Source organism: Pogona vitticeps, chromosome 1 (assembly GCF_051106095.1).
Source record: "Pogona vitticeps strain Pit_001003342236 chromosome 1, PviZW2.1, whole genome shotgun sequence".
NCBI classification, from domain to species: domain Eukaryota; kingdom Metazoa; phylum Chordata; class Lepidosauria; order Squamata; family Agamidae; genus Pogona; species Pogona vitticeps.
Window position 1 is genome coordinate 263,712,916 of NC_135783.1, and position 26,991 is coordinate 263,739,906.

Sequence of the window (26,991 nt, forward strand, 5' to 3'; positions counted from 1 at the left end):
ACATGTAGACCTGCAGATAAGGTTTGTTTATAGACAGAGAAGAAGTGAAAACAATTTAAAGTGTTATAAACATGTGGAGATAGGGTACACACAGGACATTCACATCATCATTACAAAATGGCTATATGCTGCATTACACAAGCCAGATATTAAGAACAATCATGTAGCAAAGCAGCTGGACACAGAGGCAACTCACAAACATCACGGATTCTCCTCCATAGACTTTAATTGGTTTGACTGGGGCATGCACTTTTGTGTCTAATAATATGCATAATATCTGACTGCAAAGCCAGAGGTCAGGAGTTCAATTCTCTACTGTGCATCCCAGAAGAACCAGCCCATGTGGCTTTGGGCAAACAACACAGTCCTAGGATGCCCCCAGAAGAAGGAATGGTAAAGCACTCTTGAGTTATTTTTACCTAGAAAACTCTGAAAAGGGTTGGAATAAGTCTGAGTTTATTTGATAGATATTATTATTACCAAAGTAGAAGCCCTAAATCTGCCAAAAGTTGACTGGTGTCAAGATCTATTGTAGAACATGTGTATGCAGCACAATGCATATCCATTGTTATTAAAGATCTGGATGAGACTAGCCTCAGGTCAGGAACAGCAAAGTGATGTGAAGAGGCTGATGACTGATCCTGGTCCATGAAACTAGAAGCCTCCAATGATCCCACACCACAGTGTAAATGAAGGGAAGCCCCATTATGTTGTGTCTGTTTCACAGTGCCCTGGCAATGTTACAAAAATCAGTAAGATGCCGCTCAACCAAGGAGAGGGACGGCCACCTTTTAGCCCAGTTGGTTGCAGAGATTTTAATCTCGTGGATATTACATTTCTAAGGCAAGGCCACAACCCTCTGGGTCACACAGAAAGCATCTGAGGATAGCACAAAAACAGTAAATAAAAGGCAAATCCAGTTATTTGATTTACTTACAGAAGAAAGAATGAATAAGTGCTCAGTAGCTCTTTGGCAACTGAAAGAAAATCTCTATGAACACTCCAAGTGCTTTTGAGGTAGACAAAAAGAATCTAACAGGAGACATACCTTATCAGCATGCACTGTGGCAGAAAAGAGAAGATTTCCTCCAAAACTTTGTTTAACTCCAGAATATTCCAAACCATGCTACATAAAGTCATAGAATCCACATGTGTGAGTCATAGAACTACAAAGGGTATGATTCCCCTCACTCCCATACCATGGATACATCTATGGCATTAAACATTTGGACAATGTAACTAGATTTGTGTTCCTTTTTCCAATCACTAGATTATATCATCTCTAACAATCTATTCCAGTTTCGGCTTTCCTACAGCTTTAATATGAGGAGTGGGTAGGGGGGTGTTTTTGAATGCAGAGGGTATGGGATAAGATAGACAAGCACAGAGAGAATTAGTTCTACATGAAACAAGGTAATGTATTCCCAGTCCTTCTGAATTTATAGAATGATTTTCAGATGTGGACTCCAATTTTGCAGGTGCAAATTTACATCTGTAATTAACTGCAGACAAATTGATGTTGCAGACATCCAAATAACTACCTTATTTGCAAGCACATCCAGGTAATTAAATTTCTAAGTGCACCAAATCACACCTACAAAATAAGAGGCTGAGTTGTGGCCTTAGGAAAAAAAGCCTATGTTTTAAAGAGCTACAAATACTTAAATAGCACATGAAATGGAAGGGTGGTTGCGTTCTGACAGTTTTTAAGAAAGTGGAACCACTTAAGTTAATTGTCTGTATTGCCTCATTTGAACACCTGTTGAGTCTAATTGGCTAGCATCTGGTGCTAATTGTGGGGAAAGTGGAGAATTACTAATTGGTTGCCTTTTAGATTGTTTCATTTTCTTTTGTCTTTCCTTCACGCTTTTTTAGTTCAGATTTGAAGGGAGTGCATGTTAGTGAGATTCAAAGCACAGAATGAAACAGTATGCCCCTCCATCATGCGGCATCTAGCATTATGTCAGGAACACATTTTCCACTTTGTGATCTCCAGTTGACTCTGTTCTGAATGGCAGTACTCCCACACCCCAACACCCAGAGGAAAATAAAGTAGGTTTAAAAAATCATTTCAATTGGCAAGAAGAAACTGCATGGATAATATAATAATCAAAGAAAATATATTTTGCTATTTCATGTGTGATTGCTACAAAAATTCGAGTTCATTTACCTTTGGCAGAACCAACTTGTTTGAGGTACCTGTTGAGAGAGAGAAAAGACCAACAAAGCACACAGGATTGTCTTTTGAAATAGAGGGTTTGGGTTTAATAGGAATACAAGAACATTTTCTAACAGGGGACACGGTGCCTGTGAGGAAGGGAATGGTGGCACAGGAACCTGTCAGCAGTCCATCTCACCTTCCCCCAGAAGCTGAGTTCCAGAAGCTGAGTTCCGTACTGAGAGCTGCCCAGAGGTGTTGTTGGCTGATGACTCTCCAGGGGAACGCTGACTGAAAGTACTCAGTCACCAGGAGGAGGGAACTCAAACAAGACTCCTGAAATGGGCAGGTCAGACTGAACACTCAGGTCTGGAGGAGACATTTCTAGAGGAAGGGAAAGACCCCTGGGACCTAGGAAGTACAAAGAAGGGACTGGAAGTAGAGGTGGGAGGTGGTGGTATTGGGGAAGACAAGTGAAAGGGAGACCAAGGAGTGCAGACTGCAGACTTGTTCCCCAAGGGGGTCATGGAGGAAGAGAGTCCATGGGGTATGTGGTAGAGAACCCAGAGGAGCAGGCCTACCACCTAGATGTAGAGCTCCCTGAGGACCTGGAGCTGTCCAGAGCCTTGGGGTAAATACATTTATAAAGAAGACCCCTAGACCAGGGAGTTTGTCCATGTGTCTAAGAACCAGGTGAAGAGGCACCTCAAGTCCATTATGGTTCACACTGGGTGAACTGCAAGAGGGGACAGCATTGCTGCCAAGCCCAGGAGGGAGCAATCCAGGCATGACACTGGTGGAGAGATGGCAGCAAGCCTGCCAAGTCAGGAAACAGTGACCCAAGGGGAGTGGGAGCCAGAAATTGGTATTGCTGCCCTCAGTGTGGGTGTATAAGCCCTCCCTGTTTATTGAACCCATCTAGTGGCACAACAGGGACTAACCCTATTAAAGAGGACTACACAGAAACCCCTCCAAGCCATGTTAACTCAGAACCTCCAGACTTGAGACCTGACACCCAGGCAGTGCCTGAAACTAATCCAGGACAGTTTCAAAAGGTTACTGTTGTTGATTTTCCCCTTGTTTTAATAAACCCCGTTTCATTACAAGCACCATTGTCCTAATTTATAGAGCAGGGAAAGGAAGATGGAGCACCAGGTGACTCAGCAAGGATTGGCAGGGCTCACAGTGGGACTAATAAACTGGTTACTGGTAAACAATTTGTGAGAGATGGAGCATACAAAAACAAAGTTACTGGAGAACACATTTTTGTACTCAGTAAGAACAAAAGTTTTGTCAAGGAGAAGGCAAAAGAAAGAAAAGAAGCTTCAGTAGTTGAAAATGAAAACACAATACAGTGGTGCCTCGCATAACGTTTGCTTCGTTTAACGTTTTTTTCGCTTAACGTTTATTTTTTTCAGAGTCAGATTGTGCTTCGTATAACGTTTTTCCCTATGGGCGATTTTCACATAGCGATTTTGGGACCATGCTTCGCTTAACGTTTTTGGTTTTAGGTCCCCTGCTTCACTTAACGATGTTCATTTTTAAAATTACAAAAGTGTCTTAACATGTTGAAAAATGGTTTTAAATGCTTGGAATCGTTAGTGCACCTTCTAAAATGTGTGCATACTTAATTTGGCATTGATCTGACTTTTCGTTAATTTTTTGTGAATTTTTTTCTCCCCCATAGGAAACAATGGAGCTGTCAGATTTTGACAGCTGTCAAAAGTTGGGGGGAAAAATTCACCATAAATTAACAAAAAGTCAGATCAAAGCCAAATTAACTTTTGCATCCGTTTTAGAGGGTGCAGAAGCTAATCCAAGCATTTAAAACCATTTTTGACCCTTTTATGACACACTTAAATTTGCAAAAATTGACTTTGCAAAGCCATTGAAATGTATTGAGTCGGCTTCAATACATTCCAATGGAGGAAACATTGTATCGTTTAACAATGTTTCCTATGGGTTTTTTCGCTTAAGGACGCCAATCCGTGCCTATTGGAACAGATTAACCGGTTTCCAATGCATTCCTATGGGAAATGGTGTTTCGCATAAAGTTTTTTTCGCATAAGGTTTTTTTTTTTGAACCAATTAAAAACGTTATGCGAGGCACCACTGTACTCAAATACATGCTTACCCACACATGCTAATAATTAAATACTTCATGAACTCCAGGTATGGGCCAACTTGATTAAGTGGAATTATGAGGACAGCTCAGGGGAACACAGAAACTACAGCCTCTCTGTACCTAATCCTTATTCCAATCTACTCATGAAACATCTCCTTTTTAACTTTAACTGCCATCAGGGAGGCAGGGACTGCTTAAATTTCTGCAATAGGCAGGACAGAATTTGCAAGGTTATCCCTCTCCCTTTGAGGCCAGGTTTATTTTTTTCTGCCCTTAAAGGGGATGATCCAAAACATCCCACATCTGGAATATCCTTATACAAACCACCAGACTGCAGCCTAGAAGATTCAGAATAAAAAACTGGGAAGTCTGGAAAAGTAGTTGAAAGTACATGAGAGCTTATCTGGGTTAACTGCTATTATTATTATTTCCCTTGCTATCAGTGAACCTTTGAAGTCACTAAAACTTCAGTTACACTGAACAAAGAAATATATGTGTTGTAGGATATTTATAATGAAAAGCAACTATTTCCTTAAGGCAATAATCCTACATATGCTTACTTGGGAATACGTCCTACTGAATGTAATGGGACTTACTCTGAGCAGCCATGTATAGGACTACACTGTAAATGTGAGTACTATTTTAAGACAATTACTTTAGGGAATCACTTTGGGGAGCAATCCTCAATGAATTCCATTTCAGCAAAGTTTGCTGAAGTTCCCAATGGATTGTGCACTTGATTGTTTATTTAGAATGCACTGTACCTGGTTTCTTTTTTTAAAATGTCACATCTAATTATGTAGAATGATGTCTCGTGCCTTACAATTTTTTGGTGTAGGTACCTATAATCTCCTGATGGGACCAGTCAGTGCTAAATGCATCAAATCTTAAGAGCATCATATGACATTGTGCCCCATGGGGTTAATTCTTTTTTTTTTTTACACAGGAAAAACCTCTACATGATAAACCACTTTCAGTGGTACACATCTGAACACTTTGAAATCACCTAGGCTGTCAAGGCAGAAGTTTAAAGTCTGCTTCAGTTTTCAGTGGGAATGAACACCACAATCAGATTGTTGGGCAGGAATAGAGAATGTTTTTCTGTTGAAGGCTATATCCCCTTTCCTCTCTCCTTTTCCATCCATCAGATCATGAGAACAGAGAGAGCACATTCTTGTAAGATGTTTGAATTGATCTCTTAATGATGATGATGATGATAGGAAATAAACAGAACTACAAAATATGGCAATATTAGGAACAGCATACATATTGTGCTGATATTTAAAAGATACTTAGGTATCTGTTATATAATATCAGTCAATGTTTTTATAATGTTATTTGTGCCTAATGTTTTTGAATCATCATCATCATCATCATCATTATCCCCATCTATGGGCACAAGCCTTGTTGAGGCCTAGGGACTTGCATGCTTCAGTGAGGTTGAAAGCTATGCTGAAGGATCTCCCAAGCATGACAGGTCTCAGCTGACAAGCCAGACCAACTGTGTCCACCAACCATCAATTAACTTGAGACATAACAGAAATCCACACTAGATCGGCCGTTGCCCGGGTCAACAAGGACCACGTCAGATGCTATAGCTCCTGGGCATCTAGTGGTAAACGGGCTACAAGACTCAGCAGACCCTGCTGAGGGACGAGGACAGGCTGCTGCAAAGCTATTGGAACAATGTAAATGCAAAACTTGGACTCTCGCCAAATTGAGATATTACAAAATGTTATTATGAGGCAAACCCAACAGCCCGTGGTTTTCAGAAAAGAATTATGGAAATTTGGAAAAGGAAACACCCAAGTAGTGACATAACTGAACAATGATTAATGGAACAGAGAAGGTTTATCATTCAGAGTAAAGTGTTTGCAGAACTGGAATTGAAAGAACTAGAAAAGGGAGCAAAATCAACATAGGACAATGACCATAATATGGAAGACAAATGGAGGGTAGAGGTAGACACAATAGTGGAAGAAAAATATCAACAGAGGAACAACTTAGGGAACAACCCAGAAATTATGAGTTGACAGAATGGCAAACATCACTGAGGAAATAAATAGTAACCTATATTAGGTAACCTATATCAGCCGCCCCAAGTAGACGTTGTCTAGAGGGGCGAGGTAAAAATCGAATAAATAAATAAATATATTAGCCAGAACACAGAAAAACAAAGGCTTCCCAATTTCCACCAATTACAAAGTAAACTAGTAAAAGATCTACTTAATTATGCAAATGCTGTCATCAGAACAATCCTGACCAACATGCTAAAGGACACAAACCAGCTCATGTATAGCACAGTTAACATAGCAGCCGTGGTTACAAGCTGCAAATCCCCAGAAAACTCATGACACCCCAAACTGGAAAATTCATCTGGAAAGAAAAATAAACAAATTGTGTGCAGACATTAGAGACTTAAAACAATGGAAAGATTCAAAACTTAAAAAATGAAAAAGTAAAAGCCAGACAATGCAAAATATATGACCTAGAAAGGAAAATGATTCTTGAAATTATGGAAGAATTAAAACAGTGGCTAACAGCTACAGCAAAGAAAACTGAAATATATGATGGATGCTCAAAACAATATAGAGAAAACACACAATTTCGAAATAAACTATTATTCTATACGTCACAAGGAGAAAATGCAAAGCAGAAGAAATGAGACCCATGTAAAGATGATACTCTAAAATTTTGGAAAGAGATGTAGGAAAGCCCAACCGGACGTAACAAAAACGCCTCATGGATTAAATACATTTGTAAAAATTCAAGGAAAACACATGGATGATTTTTGTAATAAGAAGTGAAATGATTAAGAGGCAAGTAAAGCATATGAAAAATTGGAGTGCACCTGGTCCAGACAATCTGCATGGATTTTGGTTAAAGCATCTAACAAGTATCCATCAACATATAGCAGTGCAATTTAACCACTTACTTCAAAATTCTACAACTGAAGACTGGATGACAACAGGCCACACATTTCTGATACTAAAAGATCATCAGAAGGGCAATGAACCCAGTAAATATTGACCAATTACATGTCTTCCAGCAATGTTCAAGCTCCTCACAGGAGTAGTTTCAAGATCTATATATAAACATTTAACCGGAAACTCCCTATATCCAGCTGAATAGAAAGGGAACTTTAAAAAGTCAAGAGGCACAAAAGATCAGAGGCTTATTGATAAAATGATCCTGAAGAAGGCAAAAGAATGAAAAACAAACCTTAACATGGCCTTCATAGACTATTTATTTATTTATTTTATTTATTTATTCAATTTCTACCCCGCCCCTCTAGACAACGTCTACTCGGGGCGGCTTACAAAAATTAAAACACATTAAAACAATGTAGAAAAATAACTAACATAATGCAATTATTATAATTAATATTATCCAAGATGGCAACATTAAGAACCAGAAAAAAGGGGGAAGGAACTTAGGTGACTGGGGGGAAGGCCTGTCTGAATAACCATGTTTTTAGTTGGTTTTTGAACACGCCCAGCGAGGGTGCCAGCCGAATTTCAGTGGGAAGTGTGTTCCACAGCCGAGGGGCAACTGCCGAGAAGGCCCGGTTTCTTGGAATCTGACTCATTGCCACACAGCTGGTTGAATCGTCGTCATTTAGTCTTTTAGTCGTGTCCGACTCTTCGTGGCCCCATGGACCAGAGCACGCCAGGCCCTCCTATCTTCCACTGCCTCCCGGAGTTGTGTCAAATTCATGTTGGTTGCTTCGCAGTCACTGCCCAGCCATCTCATCCTCGGTCGTCCCCTTCTCCTATTCGGAATTTTGTTGGCAAGGTGATGTCTCTGCTTTTTAAGATGCTGTCAAGATTTGTCATTGCTTTCCTCCCAAGAAGCAGGCGTCTTTTAATTTCGTGGCTGCTGTCTCCATCTGCAGTGATCATGGAGCCCAGGAAAATAAAATCTGTCACTGCCTCCATATCTTCCCCTTCTATTTGCCAGGAGGTGATGGGACTAGTGGCCATGATCTTAGTTTTTTTGATGTTGAGTTTCAGACCGTTTTTTTTTCACTCTCCTCTTTCACTCTCATTACAAGGTTCTTTAATTCCTCCTCACTTTCTGCCATCAGAGTGGTATCATCTGCATATTGTAGGTTGTTGATATTTCTTCCAGCAATCTTTATTCCGGCTTGGCATCCCTCCAGTCCAGCCTTCCGCATGATGTATTCTGCATATAAGTTAAATAAGCTGGGGGACAATATACAGCCTTGTCGTACTCCCTTCCCAATTTTGAACCAATCAGTTGTTCCATATCCCATTCTAACTGTTGCTTCCTGTCCCACATATAGGTTTCTCAGGAGATGGATAAGGTGGTCAGGCACTCCCATTTCTTTAAGAACTTGCCATAGTTTGCTGTGGTCCACACAGTCAAAGGCTTTTGCATAGTCAATGAAACAGAAGTAGATACTTTTCTGGAACTCTCTGGCTTTTTCCATAATCCAGCGCAAGTTAGCAATTTGGTCTCTAGTTCCTCTGCCCCTTCGGAATCCAGCTTGTACTTCTGGGAGTTCTCGGTCCACATACTGCTGAAGCCTACCTTGGAGGATTTTCAGCATAACCTTGCTAGCATGTGAAATGAGTGCAATTGTACGGTAGATGGAGCATTTTTTGGCACTGCCTTTCTTTGGGATTGGGATGTAGACTGATCTTTTCCAATCCTCTGGCCACTGTTGAGTTTTCCAAACTTGCTGGCATATTGAATGTAGCACCTTAACAGCTTCATCTTTCAAGATTTTAAATAGTTCAACTGGAATCCCATCACCTCCACTGGCCTTGTTGTTAGCCAGGCTTTCTAAGACCCACTTGACTTCACTCTCCAGGATGTCTGGCTTCACTCTCCAGGATGTCTGGGTTGTCCGGAATATTCAAATCTTTCTGATATAATTCCTCTGTGTATTCTTGCCACCTCTTCTTGATGTCGTCTGCTTCTGTTAGGTCCCTCCTATTTTTGTCCTTTATCATGTCCATCTTTGCACAAAATGTTCCTCTAATAGCTCCAATTTTCCTGAACAGATCTCTGGTTTTTCCTATATTTTTTTGCATTGTTCATTTAAGAAGGCCCTCTTGTCTCTCCTTGCTATTCTTTGAAAGTCTGCATTCAATTTTCTATAACTTTCCCTATCTCCCTTGCATTCTGCTTCCCTTCTCCTCTCTGCTATTTCTAAGGCCTCGTTGGACAGCCACTTTGCTTTCTTGCATTTCCTTTTCTTTGGGATGGTTTATGTTGCTGCCTCCTGAACAATGTTACAAGCCTCTATCCAAAGTTCTTCAGGCACTCTGTCCACCAAATCAAGTTCCTTAAATCTGTTCTTTACTTCCACTGTGTATTCATAAGGGATTTGGTTTAGATTATACCTGAGTGGCCCAGTGGTTTTTCCTACTCTCTTCAGTCTAACCTTGAATTTTGCTATGAGAAGCTGATGATCAGAGCCGCAGTCAGCTCCAGGTCTTGTTTTTGCTGACTGTATAGAGCTTCTCCATCTTTGGCTGCAGAGAATATAATCAATCTGATTTCGATATTGCCCATCTGGTGATTTCCATGTATAGAGTTGCCTCTTGTGTTTTTGGAAAAGAGTGTTTGTGATGACCAGCTTGTTCTCTTGACAAAACTCTATTAGCTTTTGCCCTGCTTCATTTTGAACTCCAAGGCCAAACTTCCCTGTTGTTCCTTTTATCTCCTGACTCCCTACTTTAGCATTCCAGTCCCCTAGAATGAGAAGAACATCTTTCTTTGGTGTCAGTTCTAGAAGGTGTTGTAAATCTTCATAAAATTGTTCAATTTCAGTCTCCTGAGCAATGGTGGTTGGTGCATAAACGTGGATTATTGTGATGTTGAAAGGTCTGCCTTGGATTCGTATTGACATCATTCTATCATTTTTGAGATTGTATCCCATTACAGCTTTTCCCACTCTTTTGTTGACTATGAGGGCCACTCCATTCCTTCTATGGGATTCTTGCCCACAATAGTAGATATGATAATCATCTGAGCTGAATTCGCCCATTCCTGTACATTTTAGTTCACTGATGCCCAGGATGTCAATGTTTATTCTTGCCATTTCCTGTTTGACCACCTCCAGCTCCCCAACGTTCATAGATCTTACATTCCAGGTTCCTATGCAGTTTTTTGTTTTGTTTTTGTTTTTTGTTTTGTTTGTTTGTTTGTTTTTTGCAGCACTGGACTTTCCTTTCACTTCCAGTCACGTCCACAGAGCTGGTTTAATACCTGCCTAAAAATATTTGGAATTAGTAAAAACAGTCAGAAGTTCCTCAAGAAATACATGGAAAATGGAAAACCATCTGAATGGCCCATGGTGAAGAAATTGGGGAAGTTGACATCAAAAGAGGAATATTTCAGGGGGATTCTTTGTCACCACTGCTGTTTAACACCTCACTAATCTCCATGTCAATAATTTTAAATAAAACTGGATTGGGCTACCATATTGCACAACAAGCTGAAAAAATCAATCATACAATTATACATGGATGACCTAAAGTTATATGCAAAAAGTTCCACAGAGATAGAATCACTGCTAAACACAGTGTAAATATTTAGTGAAGATATCCAAATGAAATTTGGAATTGACAAATGTGCAGCGCTGTCTATATACCGTGGTAAGATCCAAAAACTAGATGGAATAGAGTTAAAATATGGCAATATTATAAAATCACTCTCAAGTGATTAAAATTATAAATACCTTGGAACACTAGAAGCAGACAACATCATGCACACAAAAGTTAAAGAACTGACAGAAAGAGAATATATCAAAAGACTGTGGAAAACCTTAAAATCAAAATTAAATGGGGAAAATACAATCACAGCCATAAATACATGGGCCGTTCCAGTAATTAGATATCGAGTTGGAATAATAGATTGGACTAAAAATGAACGAGAAGAACTGGATCAAAAAACATGGAAACTAATGAACATGTATCACACACTACATCCAAAAAGTGATGTGAACAGATTATATTTACCATGAAAAATCGGAGGCCATGGATTACTAAAAATACAGGAGGTAGCAGAAGAAGAAAAAAGAAGCCTAAATGATTATATCACTACAAGCAGAGAAAAATTACTGAAAGCAGTGAACATGGAGAATATTTTGAAAACAACAGAAACAAAGGCTCAATACAAGTAACAATTTGAAAAGGAATTAAACAGCTGGAAAAATAAACCACTACATGGACAACACCTGAGAAATATTGATATAAAACATGATCATAATTCAACATGGGAATGGCTAAAACTGAGGACCCTTAAAAAGGAAACCGAAGGCTTGATTTATTTATTTATTTATTCTATTTATTCTATTTATACCCCGCCTAGCTCTGTCATGAAAAAGATGAAATTGTGTCACACCTCATCTGTGAATGTCCAAAGATTGCACAAATAGATTATAGAGTTATACATGATAGAATGGCAAAGTTAATGTACTGGTCATTGTGCAAAAAATATAACTTGCCAGCCTCCAAAAACCCATGGGAACATCAGGTAGAGAAGATGTCAGAAAATGAGGAAGTCAAAATCTTGTGGGATTTCCGGATCCAAATGGACAGACACCTTGAACATAACACACCAGATATAGTAGGAATAGAACGAAGAAATGTCCAGATCATTGACACTGCAATTCTAGGGGATACCAGAGTTGAAAATAAAGAACTGGAAAAACTAAAAGGTACAGAGACCTGGCAACTGAAACATCTCACCTCTGGAAGAAACACACTTCAGTGGTCCCCACAATCATTGGGGCTTTTGGAACAATATAGAGAGGTTACTTACGTGTAACCATGGTTCTTCAAGTGGTTCTCTGTGAATTCACACATTTGGGTTAAATCAGCGCCTGCGCTGGAACTTCGGAATCTTCTAGAGCTTTTTCTGAAAAGATACATAGTTTAGATTGCCCCTTGCACACATGCTCCATTCCCCCCAACCTTCAGTTCCATTTATCTGCCATTGCTAGAGCAAGAGCTCATTATAAGAGAAGCAGTGATGGATAGTGGGGAGGCCGGGTGGGAATGTGTGAATTCACAGAGAACCACTTGAAGAACCATGGTTACAGGTAAGTAACCTCTCTTTCTTCATCGTGGTCTCTGTGAATCACACATTTGGGTGACTGGCAAGCTAACTTACCGGAAGGAGGGCCATCACTGCAGGACAGATGTCAAGACAGCCCTTCCAAAACTTGTCTCCTTCTTTGCCCGAAGGTCCAGTCTGTAGTGGGTGACAAATGTGGACACTCTGGACCATGTTGCTGCCTTGATGTCTGGGATGTCCACACCACATAGTAAGGCAGTAAATGTTGCCATGGACCTTGTGGAATGTCCCTTAAGACCTTCAGGCACCTCTTTACTTGCAAGTTGATAGGCAAGAGTAATAGTGGAGACGAGCCACCGTGACAACGTAGAAGATGATGCTGCACAACCCTTGTGTGGTCCCAAGAAGCACAGGAAGAGTCTTTCAGCTTTCCGAAAGTCCTTTGTCCTGGAAACATAATATGCTAACGCCTTCTAACTTCCAGGGAATGGAGCATTTTTTCAACGTCAGACGAAGGATTAGAAAACAAGGTAGGTAACGAAATAGGTTGACTGAGGTGAAAATCTGTAACAACTTTAGGCAGGAACGAAACATCTGGAAACAACATAAATTTGTCCTTATAGAATTGCAAGTAAGGAGGATCAGACTTTAGGGCTGCCAACTCACTTGCTCTTCTAGCACACGTAACTGCAACTAGAAACAGAGTCTTTAGGGAAAGAAACTTAATATCACACGAAGCCATAGGCTCAAATGGATGCTTCATAAGTGATTGCAGAACCAATGTAAGGGACCATTGAGGTACAGGAGGCCTTGTAGGAGGCCGAATGTTGACCAACCCGTTTAAGAATGCTTTCAGTGTAGGATGAGAAAAGAGACGTGAAGATTCTGAGTCTCTGGGCTGGAAGGAAACTATTGCAGAAATATACACCTTAAGCGTCAATAAAGTAAGTCCGAGATCAAACAGATGCTTGAGATAAAGGAGTAGAGTCTGTAAGGAGACTGGAGAAGTTTGGAGATTTCTCGCAGTGGCAAAACAAATAAAATTATTCCACTTGTATTTGTATAAGAAAGTTGTAGATGGTTTTTTGTATTTGTCTAACACCTCTTTGATTTCAGGCAAATCTTCCACGCCGCTAGGTGGAGGGAGTTCACGTCTGGATGTAGAACGCTCCCCGAGTCTTGCGTGAGCAGATGTGGCATAGGTGGAAGTCTGAATACCTCGGTGGCCAACTCCTTCAGAGTAGAGAACCATGGTTGACGTGGCCAGTAGGGTGCTATGAGGATTGCTAACGACCTCTGCTGTCTGATCCTGACTAGAGACCTTTGAATCAGATGGATCGGTGGAAACAGGTACAGAAGGTGGTCCTGCCATGGCATCATGAACGCATCTCCCAGGGAACCGGAGGCCCTGCCCGCTCGAGATGCATACCTCTCGCACTTCTTGTTCCTGTGAGAGGCGAACAAGTCGATGGTTGGTCGGCCCCATCTTGAGCACAGCATCTGGAACACATCGTCGTCTAGTTCCCACTCATGGGATTGTCTGTTCCGGCGACTTAGCTCGTCTGCTAATTGGTTCTCCGATGTTGATATGTGGATTGCCACTGGGAAAATGTGGTGGTGGCAACACCACTCCCACAGGGGCACCGCAAGGTAAAGAAGGGTCAAGGATCTTGTTCCGCCTTGTTTGTTGATGTAGTACAAGGTGGTGGTGCTGTCTGTTACAACTTGTACACCACGACCCTGTATCAGTGGCTGGAAGGCCCTGAATGATTTGATTACTGCTAGCATCTCCAGATGGTTGATGTGGAGTCCTCTCTGACGATGTGACCAGAGGGCATGTATGGTATGACCGTGGCAACGAGCTCCCCAGCCTATGGGACTCGCATCTGTTGTTACTTGTGCAGAGAGTTGTAGGGGGCGAAATGGGCGGCCCATTAGCAGATGTGGTAAGAAACTCCACCATTGTAGTTGTTTTGCTAGCTCTGGGGTGACTAGGATCTTCTTCCTGGGATCCTCTAACATTGGGTCGAAATGATGGAAAAGCCATACCTGTAGTGAGCGCATTTTTAACCTGGCGTGAGGTAAGGATGCTGTAGTTGAGGCCATGAGGTCCAGCAGATGTTGTGCATGAAGTGCTAACACCCGAGAGTGTGGTTGAAACTTTTGGAGAGCAGTTTGTAATTTGTGGATTCGCTCTGGAGGAAGGAAGAGCCTTGCTTTTCTGGAGTCCAGAGTTGCTCCTATGTAACTCATAACTTGAGAAGGTCTTAGGGTGGATTCTCGAAATTTATGGTAAGGCCTAGACTTTGTAGAGTGTGGGGAGTGAATTTGGTGTCCTGAATAGCTTTCAGTCTGGATGGCGACACTATGAGCCAATCGTCGATTTATGGGAATACTTTTACACCTTGTAGACGTAGAAATGCAGCCACTGGAGCCATGCACTTTGTAAACAAATGGTAAGGCCGCATACTGGTAGACTTTGCTGTTGATTATGAACTGCAGATACTTTCTGTGATGATGGTGTATGGTGACGTGGAAGTATGCGTCCTATGGACTCCATGGTGACCATCCAGAACCAACATGGCTGAAGGTAAGTGTTGAGGTCCCTTACATCTAGTATGGGCCTGAGACCTCCATCCTTTTTTGGAACAGTGAAATATCGGGAGCAAAATCCCCTGAGGATGTCCTGACGAGGGACCTGCTGAATTGCATTCTTTTGGAGTAGAGTGAGGACTTCCTCCTCCAGGGTGGATATTGTTATCTGCAGATGTCCTAGAGGAGGAAGTTCTACCAACTGTAGCCGGTAGCCAAATCAGATGATGTTCAGAACCCAGTTGTCTTTTGATATCCTTTGCCAATTGTGGTAAAATGGGGCAAGGTGTGTGTGATGATCTTGAAGCAGGGGGCTGAGAAAGTCAAAGGTACTGTTTGGACTTTTTGGTAGATGGGCAATAAGACTGACGCTTATGTGATGTTTACTGTTTGTAGGGTGGAGCGGTAGAAGACTGTTGATATGATCTACCTTAAGAACTCCTATAAGGCCTGTACCCCTGAGAAGCCTGCTGATGATATTGCTGCTGGGGAAATTGCCTTTGCCACTGTAGTTTCTGGAAACAAGGCTGTTGGTGAATGGTGTACAATTTAGAAGTTTTCTTGCTTTCGTGTATAGATTTGAGTGACTCATCAGTCTTTTCGTTAAATAAACCTTTCGTATCAAAAGCCCGTTCTTCAATTTGCTTTTTCACATCCTCAACAATACCAGATGCCCTGAGCCAAGCATGGCGTCGAAGGGTTATGGCAGAGTTCAATGTCTTAGCCGAAACATCTGCCGCATGTCTAGCAGCTAAGCGCTGGTGTTTGGAGAATGTCATAGCCTCAACATGAGTGTTTAAACACTCTTGTCTAATGTCCTCAGGAGCAGCTTGAGGGGTGGCTGGTTGAGAGCAAGCGTCCATAATCAGATTAAACAGTTTAGAAATATAATTGATACTAAGTGGTTGAGAAGACTCTCGGTCGATGTCTCCAAAAATGGGATTATCTGTTGGAGGAGGTGGAAGTTGTGTCTGCCTTTTTAAAACATTAGCCATTCTGGTCACCATTAGCGAATAAGTAGAGAAATCAGTTCAGTTCAGTTCAGAAACCTTTATTAGGCATATACAGAATAACAAATTAACAGGTAAGTCAAAATTAAAATTAAGCAGAATATAAATGGGATCTTTGTTCCATTATATAGTTGTTCCCGAGTAGCTCCGCTTTTACGTGCATATTTGGTCGATTAACTCCCTGGTTGGTCAATCGTGGGTTTAAACCTTGTAGTATGTAGTTTTGTCGGATTTTGCTCTTTTCCTCATTAGGACACCGTTAAGAAAGAGCGCCACCCTAGTGGTAGTCTCCTTGTCCGTTGATGACAACAGATAGAACAAAATGCTATTTGGGCTAACTCCTGGGGCCCCATAAGTAATGGAGTAATATAATTAGCCCTCAGGTCCTTATAACTAGGGCAGCTGCATATTACGTGCTCCAAGGTTTCGGGGGTGTTCCAGGTACAGTCTCGGCACCAGGTTGAGCTTACATTGTGAGAAAATGAGGCAGCCAGCTCTTGTGTAGGCATGGCGTTGCATCTTGCTAATGTAAAAGCACGTCGCAACTGGGGATTTTCCAGGAAAGCCAAGTACCTGGACATTTGTCCAATTGTAAATGGTAGTTCGAAAAAAAGAGGAGAGCGTGTTCTGGAGGCGGCTGCAATATGGTTTTGTCTTTCAATGTCCGTCAGCCGTAATACCAATAGTTTACAGGCATTATCAAGGTTAACCTTGCCCAAGCATTCGGGGGAGAGACCTATGGACTGGGCTTTTTTGTAAAAGAGGCGGAGTGCTGAGCAAATGAACGAATCACTTAGCAGGGCTTCGATAAAAGGGGAGTGATCGGCCTTGAAAAGAGTAACAAGCCAAAACTTGCAGAATCTGACCCAAGCCACATACTCTAGGCTCAACTGGCCTGCCTCTAACCGCAGAGTGGCACAAGTAGAGAAATCCTCAGAGGGAGAGGATGGATGGGGGTTCCCTGTATCTTACTCAAAGGAATCCGCCTCCACTGGTGATTAGGCTTGTAATGGAGAGAAAACCTCTTCATCTTGATTGGAAAACACCTTGCAAAGTTGGTCATCCTCCTCAGATGGGACTCTATGCGCAGTAGTCTCTGCTAAGGAGAACTGAGTAGTTTGTTGTGAACTTTTAGCCCTCGACGTCGAGGTGGAAGAAGTCTTTTTGGAAGCCTTCGTAGTGTCCATAGTAGGCAGAGTATTCTGATCCTGTCGACGTTGACACAGAGAAGGCGAAGAACTCGAGGTTGAAGAGGGAGAATAGCGCCTCCTCCTGTGCTTGCGGTAGCTTGAAAAGGAGGACAACGATGTCGAGTTGGTATCATAATGTCGACGTCAATGCTTTGTCCTCCTCCTTCCTGAACGACTGTGCCCAGATCGTTCATGCCTGTGTCTTTTCCGACATCAGGAAATCTCCAAGTCAGAGTCACGACGCCGATCAGAAGAAGAATGCCGCCTTTTCGACCCCTTTGTGCGAGAAGGAAGGTCTCTCCTTGGAGAGCAAGAGAGGGAATGTGGAGCCAGCAGTTGCAGGGCCAAGATGGGCAGAATAAGGGCTGGATAAGACAGCCTCCTCAACTTTGTCCGGGCTGGGCGAACGCCCAGGCTCAAGCGGTGCCTCAGGTTGCTGGGAGAGTGGCAAAGATGGAGCCGCTTCAGATAGGGATTCCTGGTCCCTTGAAGAATCTCCAAAACTGGCGAAGGCAGCGATGGTGTAAAAGGTGGAAGACAGGTGATCTCTTTTGCCTTGGATTTCTTAGGCTGTCCCACCTGTTTTTTAGGCTTTGCAGCATCCTTGGAAACAAGCACCTTAGATGTAGAAGGAGCGTTCTTGGAAGGACCTGAAGCAGTTTTCTTAGGAGTTTTAGATGACTTAGAAGTAGATGTAGACGGGAGAGACATAGTTGTCTCAGAGTGAGGAGTCACCGAAGGATTGGAGGAAGTCTCCATCTCTGAGGGATGGGTTGCAAACAGAGTTTTTTCCCAAAGGTAGGGATTAAGTCTCTGCTGGCATGCCTTCAAAGCAGCCTTAGTAAATTCCTTACAATGGCGGCAGGTAGAAGTATTGTGAGCGTTCCCCAGGCAAAATAAACAAAGACTATGTTTATCATAAAAAGGTATTTTCCAGGAGCACGCCCTACATTTACTAAAAGGGCCTGATGGGGACATAAAACATTACACAGTAGGCTATAGGAGCCTGAGTTCTCACGGTAATCAGGAGATAAGTAGATAATGGAGTCTCCTGCTGAGCCGATAATGGTGCCTCCCGCTGAGCCAATAAGCCTAGTAATCAAGCAATCAGGCAATCCACAAAAGTGTGGGGGGAAAAGGTCAAACAAGAGCCAAAGTCCATCAGGCAGAAGAGTAGTTGAAAACAGTCCAAGATCAAAGGGCAACAGAAGCAAGAATAGTCAAAATACAGTCCAAAAGCCAAGCAAATTCCATGGAAAACGAGAGCTCTGTCCGAAAACGTTCCTAGCACAATGGCGGAAAATTAGGAACTGAAGGCTGGGGGGAATGGAGCATGCATGCAAGGGGCAATCTAAACTATGTATCTTTTCAGAAAAAGCTCTAGAAGATTCTGAAGTTCCAGCACAGGCCATGATTTAACCCAAATGTGTGATTCATAGAGACCATGCTGAAGAACAAGAAATTTCACACAGTACTATAAGCAGATGCAAATCTCAGAAATCACACCATCAGAGCTACAAAAAATGTTAGGAACAGCATACATACTGCACTGAGGTTTTTTGGTTAAAACTTGTATGTGCTATATAATACCAATCAATGTTTGTATAATGTTGACTGTGTCTGGAGTTTTTGAACAACAACAACAACAACAACAACAACAACAACAACAACAACAATAATAATAAATAATAAATGTGCTGTCAAATCAATTCTGACTTATAGTGACCTTTTCAGGGTTTATCAGATAGAGAATATTCAGAAGTGATTACCATTCCCTTCTTCTGAAGGTGCCCTGCCACTGTGCTGCTCGTCCAAGACCACACTGAGGCCAGCTCAACGTGCAGGAGGCACGGCACAGTGGGGAATTGAATTCCCAACCTTTGGCTCTGCAGCCAAATACCTAAACCCAGTGCTTTTACAAGGTTTTCCAAAAGAATTACTAGTGTTTGCATCAAATGCTATTGGTATAATCTGTATTCACACAAGAAAAATGGCAAGTGACACCTGTCCTGTCATTTTCATACTGTTCCAGTTACTAAGCTTTATACAGAAAGTGCTATAAGCAAGTAAAAACAAAATTAATTGAACAAATAAAAAAATAAGGAGAATATCTAAGAAGATAAAAGGAAAACTTACTGTTATCCATTGGCAATCAAGCAGTTCATTTGCAGTGATTCTGTGGGCAGGGTCTACTTTCAGAAGTAATTGCAACACATTTCTGGCTATAAACAGAGACATTCATAAACCTCTTCTGTTAGTGATAACAAATGCATCTCTCAGTTGTTTCTGAGTTCTCTAATCTACCAAAATATGTTACCTCTAATGTTGTGAGGCTAATTTATCATCATCATCCTCATCATCAGTTTTATTTTTTTGCCACATTTCTCCCAACAAGGGACCCAAAGCAGCTCACAACATTAAATTTCACACAATTTAAAAACACAATAAGTTAAATATTAAAAGAGAAATCAAACAATACTGTATATGATTTAAAAATTAAATTAAAACATTAAAACATTAAGACGTGGAAAAGATTAAAATTATTTGCTGAAAAGGGATTCAGGGATTCAGTTCTAACTGTTAAAAGCCTGCCTGAAGAGATAGATCTTAAGCTTTTTTTCGAAAGGATAAAAGGGAAGGGGCCACCCTGATCTCTGATCTCCCGAAGGACAGCAATCAATAGCCTGGGAGCTGCCACAGAGAAGGCCCTCTCCCGTATCCCTATCAGCTGTGCTTGTGCTGGCAATGGGACTGAGAGGAGGGCCTCCTCTGCTGATCTTAATCTCCGAGAAGGTGCATATAGGGAGATATGGTCCTTCAGGTAGCCTGGACCCAAGCGGTATAGGGCTTTATAGGTAATGGCCAGCACTTGAATTGGGCCTGGAAACGGACTGGTAGCCAGTGCAATTCTTTTAACAGGTGCATTATAAGCTCCCTGTAGCTGGCCCCAGTCAGTAGTCTGGCTGCAGAGTTATGCATCAACTGAAGTTTCCGAACCGTCTTCGGTTCAGCATTCCAAACAGGATGTAACTAAGGCATGTGTCAGTGTAGCCAGATCCGACATCTCAAGGAATGGGCACAACTGGTGCACTAGCCTTACCTGTGCAAATAAACCGCTGAGACCTGGGCATCTAAGCTGAGGGATGAATCTAGGAGTACACCCAAGCTGCAGACCTGAGTTTTCAGAGGGAGTGTAACCCCATCCAGTAGAGGTAGTATCCCTATTCCCTCATCTACAGTACCTTTTGACTAACCAGGAGCACCTCTGTCTTGTCTGGATTAAGTTTCAGTTTGTTTGCCCTCATCCAGCCCATTACTGATGCCAAACACTGGTTTAGAGTCAAGACAACTTCCCTGGAATTAGGTGGAAAGGAGAGATAGAGTTGGGTGTCATCCACAAACTGGTGACACTGAACCCCAAAACTCCAGACAACCTCTCCCAGTCTTTTCATGTAGATGTTAAAAAGCATGGGTGATAAAGCAGATCCCTGAGGAACACCACAGACCAATGGCCAGGGCATTGAGCAGGAGTCACGCAGCACCACCTTCTGAGTTCTCCCCTCCGGGAAGGACTGCAGCCACTGTAAAACACTGCCTCCTAGTCCCATTCCAGAGAGACGGCCCAGAAGGATATCATGGTCAATGGTATTGAAAGCCACTGAGAGGACCACTTGGATCCATCAGTCTCCTTGGGCGGACCATCCTAATAGGTCCTCCATCCCTGCAGAGATTAAGAGATCTGCAAGCTTTTCTTAACATCAGTTTTACTTTCTTGAGAAAATACATTCCTTAATGGTACTAAAATGGTCAAAATATTTCAGCCATTTATTGAACTGCATGCTGACACTGTTATTTGCTTGTTTTTCCTATTTACCAACTTAGTTGTCTACTTACCAGCCTCACTGACTGATTCCCAGACTGAATGTTTAAACTGAAGATCTCCTTTCTTTATAATTTCAAAAAGCTTTTCTTCAGAGCTTCCTATAAAAGGTGGATCACCACATAATCTGTTTTGGGAAAGGGAAAAAGAGAAGCTGAATGTGTATTTTGATTTTGTAAATATTTCTTTATCATCCTATTTATATCTTTATATATAAGCACTTTCCCAGTTCTCTCAGTCATTTTTAAGAATAGCATTTTTCACTCGGTCCTGAATGATTATGCTTGGTTAGCAAACTGTGCAGTCAGAACACTACAAATTCAAAAGTAAGTTTTCAAGAAATAATGGAAGCAGAGTTATGTATCCAGCTAAAACAAGGAATCACAGTATAACATTTAGATTGTTTGCTCAGGCCCTTCCTAAAGAATTGTTGCAGCATCCAGTATACTCTAAACATGATATTTTATTGGATGAGTAGTAGCTTAAGATCTATAGACAACTAAGGTATGAGTGCTCTCTTCCATTGATTAGGTAAAGTAACACAGTTTATTTCCCTATTCCATTCATCTCTGAGAACTTGTGAATCATATTTATTAACCGACAGTAAATAGTTATAAAGAAATAATGTAGGTTTCTTTTCTTGGACAGATCCAATAAGCATTTTCAAAAGTGCAGGAGATTCTGCATCACTCAAAGCTGCTGGATCATATTTAGCTATCAAGAGATGCTGTAAGTGTAGATAATTCCCTTTAGCTGAAGCTGGCAAATCATACCTACTTCTCAAGTAGGCAAATGACAAAAATTCATCCTCCTGTCCAATTAATTAGTCATTTGTCCTCCATAAAAAGTGCTTATTCCCAATTTTCAAATGTGGGTTAGCACATAAACTTAATTTAGCATGTGAAAACAGGTAATATTAGAATTGTTTTGACAATATCTGCTATACTTCTCTTACTGCAGATATTGTTGAGGGAATGGAATCTCTTTTGGCATATTTAGACCCCAAAACCCCACTTAGACCCCTCTTGGAGACAGGCTCCAGGCAGGAGGTTTCCAAAAGACACCAAAATTGATAATTTGAATGTGGAACATAGTTCCGATAATTAGTAACATTTAGCAAATATGGCTGATGGTGTAAACCACTGGTTCTTAACCTTGGGTTACTCAGGAGTTTTGGACTGCAACTCCCAGAAGCCTTCACCACCAGCTGTCCTGACTGGGGTTTCTGGGAGTTGCAGTTCAAAAGCATCCGAGTAACAAAGGTTAAGAACCACTGGTGTAAACTATGATCAGGAAAACCAAATCCACCTTCAGTAAGTGCAAGCTGCATTCTCTTCATAGAAATTGAAGATGGTATAAAATCCCATATACATTTCCAAAACAGAGTATTAATTTTATAGAAGTATTTGCTGGGTATATGAAGGGAAATTGTTTGAAAAAATGTATGTAATTCAAGGTATAATATTTATTTTTAGTGTATTTGCCTGGCCTTAAAGAACAAATGTAAAGATGCCTATCTATGTAAATCCAAGGATATTTCCAAAGTCAATATAGTTAGATTTAATGTGATTATCTGTGAAATATCCCTGGAAATCCAACATAGGTAATAACATCTGGGAACCACCAGAATTGTCAATTAAAAAAAAACATTCTGTGATGAGTTTCATTGGCAGCAACTCAGATTTTGTCCAGTTAATTGAATAACTGGACACATCTCCAAATATATAAATTACTTTCATTAATTCTGGAATGGAAGACTTAGGTTCAGATATAAACAATATATCATCTGCATAAAGATTAATTTTAAATTCATGAGAGTTATGAACAAAGCCATGAATATTAGGATTTTGCCTAACGGCACAGGCAAGTGGTTCCCAACAGAAACCTAATATGAAAGAAGGCAGCCTTGTCCGTTACTCCTTTCCAGAGGAAATGGTGCAGATAAAATATCATTAGTTAACACTCTGGATCTTAGAAATGAACAAAAGATCATAATCCATTTCAGAAATTCAGGAGTAAGACCAAAGTCAGTATAGGAAAACTATACCAATGTATTTTGTCAAAAGCCTTTTCTGCATCAAGTGAAATAATAGCATCCTGGTTGGATCTCTCATCATCCAAAGCAATCCAATCCATTGTAGAATTTCTCCAAGGCTTTCAAGCCTGGGATCCAATTGTTGTTGTCGTGCTCTCGTGCAGTTTGTGGGATAGTTGAGTATTTATAGCTGTGGGATCAGCTTTTGTCCTTTTCAGGAGATTGAGTGATTATGATGTTTTTTGTTGTGGGTGTATTGTTGTGGTAAGGTGGAGAGATGATCTGGCACTGGAATTGATGGATGTCGTTAGCTGGTCTTTTGTGCGCAGTGATCACTGGTCCTTGTGGCTGGGTAGAGCTGGTTGACCTTTTGCAGGTTGTATTTTTCAGTGCTGGGAGCCAGGCTTAGTTTTCAATTCAACAAAGCCTGGCTCCTAGCACTGAAAAACATGCTGATCACCATAATAACTCAATCTCCTGAAAAATACAAAAGCTGATCCCACGGCTATAAGTACTCAACTATCCCACAAACTGCACCAGAGCACAGTTCTGACTCCTGTCCTCTGAAGATGCTGGCCACAGGGACTGGCGAAACATTAGGAAGAAAAACCCTCAGAACATGGCCAAACAGCCTGAAAAACCTATAACAATCAAATCCACTACTATTCTCAAATTATCAGTACCATGCCAATCTTGTATGAACCCAACCAGGTCTGAATTTACCAAGGTAGTAATTACCTTTTGAAGTCTATTTTCTTCATAGCAGTTAAGGGTCAAAAAAAAGGCCTTAAATCATATTATTGTCTAAGCAAAAAGTGTCTGTCAAATATTTTTTAATATTTATTTTTATATTTATTCTTGTATTTTGTGTTGTAAGCCGCCTAGAGTGGTCGCAATGACCAGATAGGCGGGATATAAACAAACAAACAAACAAACAAACAAACAAACAAATAAAAAAATAAATAAATAAATAGTTAATATTCTATCATCAACATTCATTAAAATAGGTCCAAAGTTTGCACACTAAGTGTGGTCTTTGCCAGGCTTGGACAAAGGCCCCATTTTCCTACATCTCATTGCAGACTTGATGCAATTTTAGAATTAAAAGACCTGAAAAGGTTTTATACCATTCAATAGGAAATTCATCTTGTCCTGGAGATTTATTAGTATTCCTATTCATAATCACTACCTTTATTTCATCTATAGACAAAGACAGGCAATAAGCTAATGCTATAGCAAATCAAGGCAGGCTAGATCAAGTTGAGAAAAACATTTTCTACATCCTGTTCATCAGGTTCTCTGCCTTTACAATTTATAGAATTGTTGATTTATTTCTATAGGGGCAGTATTACTCTGTGGTGAAGAGGGACCTACCACTCTCCCATTCCTGCCCCCAAAGTCTGATGGATCCTGCTGGTTTCCAAACTGTCTTCCGGCTGAAATGGTTGCTGTTCCTGTTGATGTTCTGGTCGCTCTGGTATAGAGGTGACTCAAGCTGTAGAAACAATCACCCCTAAACACCCTCTTTGCTGCTTCTCCATGGTTCATAAAGGGTGATGAAGCAACAATAAAGCTAGAGAGGAGATGGAGGAAAGTTCCTAAGGAGTTCAACCTGGTAGTTGTCAAGGAAATATTTGGAAAATATTCTAACAAACTTAAGGCCACTAAAAGTGCCTACAATATTCAACTAACTGAGGCTGCTTTCAGCCAACAAGTAGAACTTTTCCATGTAGTCTGTTGTATTATCCCTTCCAGACAAAAATATTTTTTATATCCAAATATGGACAATTGCAACTGACTAGCAGCCCATTTTAGATGAAAGGTTGAAAGCATCCATTGGAGTTGCAACTCCTTGTTGATACCAGTAGATCTGAAGATGTCCAATGCACCATCTAGTCAGGTTAAAGTATATCAGTTTCAGCTAGTACAGCATGAGAGTGTGGACAAGGCACTTTTACACTGCAAAGCCACCACTTCTTCATTAGAAGAACTGCCCAGAGTGGCCTTGGCAGCCACATGGGTGGCATATTAAATAAATAAATAAATAAATAAATAAATAAATAAATAAATAAATAAATAAATAAATAAATAAATAAATAAATAAATAAATAAATAGACAGACAGACAGACAGACAGACAGACAGACAGACAGACAGACAGACAGACAGACAGATAGATAGATAGATAGATAGATAGATAGATAGATAGATAGATAGATAGATAGATAGATAGATAGATAGATAGATAGATAGATAGATAGATAGATAGATAGATAAAATATGGGTCCTTGTCCATCATGGCTCTTAAAATCAGTAACGGAGCTGATCATGGAATGGGCTATGAATATCATTAATGCATCTGTACAGGAGAGCCATTTACATTCCTGTTTAAAGGGAACTATTTTAAAGCTCATTCCAAAGGACCCAGATTTGACTGTTGCTAATATATGATTCTTGGGCAAGTTGATCAAGAGGGTAGTGCCGAGCAGCTTTGAGGAAAAATGTAGCCTACATTTCAGTCAGAGTTCAGACCATGCCATGAAACTGAAATGGTATTGGTCATCCTTCAAGACCATCTTTTGAGGGAATCAAATGGGGGAGTCATTGATTTCAGCAAAGTAATTGTTTCTCCCTCTCCTGCCACCACCCTGGGTTTTGGATGGAGAAGTTGCCTTGGTGTCTTGAGCATAATTCCTCTGGTTCATAGTCATAACATTATAGGCTAGTTACAAGCAGAGACAAGCTGCTGTTTTTATTTGGGAAGATAGTATAATAAAGCAGGTTACCAATGTCCCAAGAAAGATGAAATCAAGTGGCAAAGGTCTAAATCAAAGCATTACAAACTGCAAATGTCACAGCAGCATGGAGTACTTTCAGTCACAATACCATCTTAGCTGGAAATGCCATGTATAAATACCATGCCAGACAGAACATACATCACAGGTCAATGACCAGGGTATCAAAGACCAGTCCCCCAGCACCACCCTTGAAGCTTATCACTCGAAGAAGAAATGGAGCACTGCAAAACAGTGTTACCAAGTCGCATCCCACAGGGACAACCTGAAAAGATACTATGGTCCACAGTAATAGATTATCCATAAGGTGACCACAATCCCTTTCCCATAACCAGGCCTGAAGCCAGATTGACTGATCAATCTCACCTCAGAAAAATTATTTAGGCGTGTCTGTTCCTATTTTCAGATACACTCCTGAAGAACTGCTGCTCAATCTATTTATAGATATTTTTCACAGAACCATGAACAATCCTTTATTTTACTATTTTCCTCCTCTTCTTCAATATATTTATCTTGTGTCCATCTTGTGGTTTCTCTGCATCTCTTTTCTCATGTCCTGCTGTCAACTTCAATATTTCTATCCTGATTTATTAAGCCACAGTTTCCCATTATGTCCTTATGTCAGAACTGGAAAATGATGGTTTAATGAACACATACTAAACAGGATAAGAAACCATGGCTCATGTTTGACTTGGCAAGACATGGTCTGTTGGCATGAGACTGCAATGTCTCTTTATAGCAAAGATTATCTCAATAAAGACATTCCAATTAGTGGTGTTGTTACAGACTCTTACCTATACTGGGTAATATTCATTTAAAATATTAGCATTGGCCATGGAAAGAGCATCAAAGGAAATTATATTGGTTCAAAAACAATGACACTAGGGCATAGAGTATTTGTCCTGGGAGCAACAAATGCCAATTTTTCACCTTCTCTATAAATGTTTCAGAAAAGGTTTGAGACTGCAAGAACTCCTAGAACAAAATAGGCAAGCACAGAGATATACAAATCCTATTACTGTTGCTTAAACCATGGGGATCAAAGCATTCTGTTGATTGGTTTCAAAGAAATTTAGGGAAAAGCTATCTCCCATTAGGAACAGCAGGGAACGATACATCATGAAGTTAAATAAATAAAAGTGATGCAGCATTGAA

The 26,991-nt window shown here is 40.8% G+C and overlaps 1 protein-coding gene across 8 annotated transcripts in view; it reads right to left on the reverse strand.

Moving 5' to 3' along the window:
- Nucleotides 1–26,991, reverse strand: part of STK33 (serine/threonine kinase 33) — a 93,536-nt gene that overhangs the window by 3,318 nt on the left and 63,227 nt on the right. For all 8 annotated transcript variants that reach the window (XM_020789896.3, XM_072985730.2, XM_072985734.2 and 5 more), the window contains 2 exons: nucleotides 21,022–21,134; nucleotides 19,264–19,349 (listed from right to left, as the gene is read on the reverse strand). In XM_020789896.3, coding sequence (XP_020645555.3) covers nucleotides 19,264–19,349; nucleotides 21,022–21,134 — 199 coding nt within the window. The remainder of the gene's footprint in view (nucleotides 1–19,263; nucleotides 19,350–21,021; nucleotides 21,135–26,991) is intronic.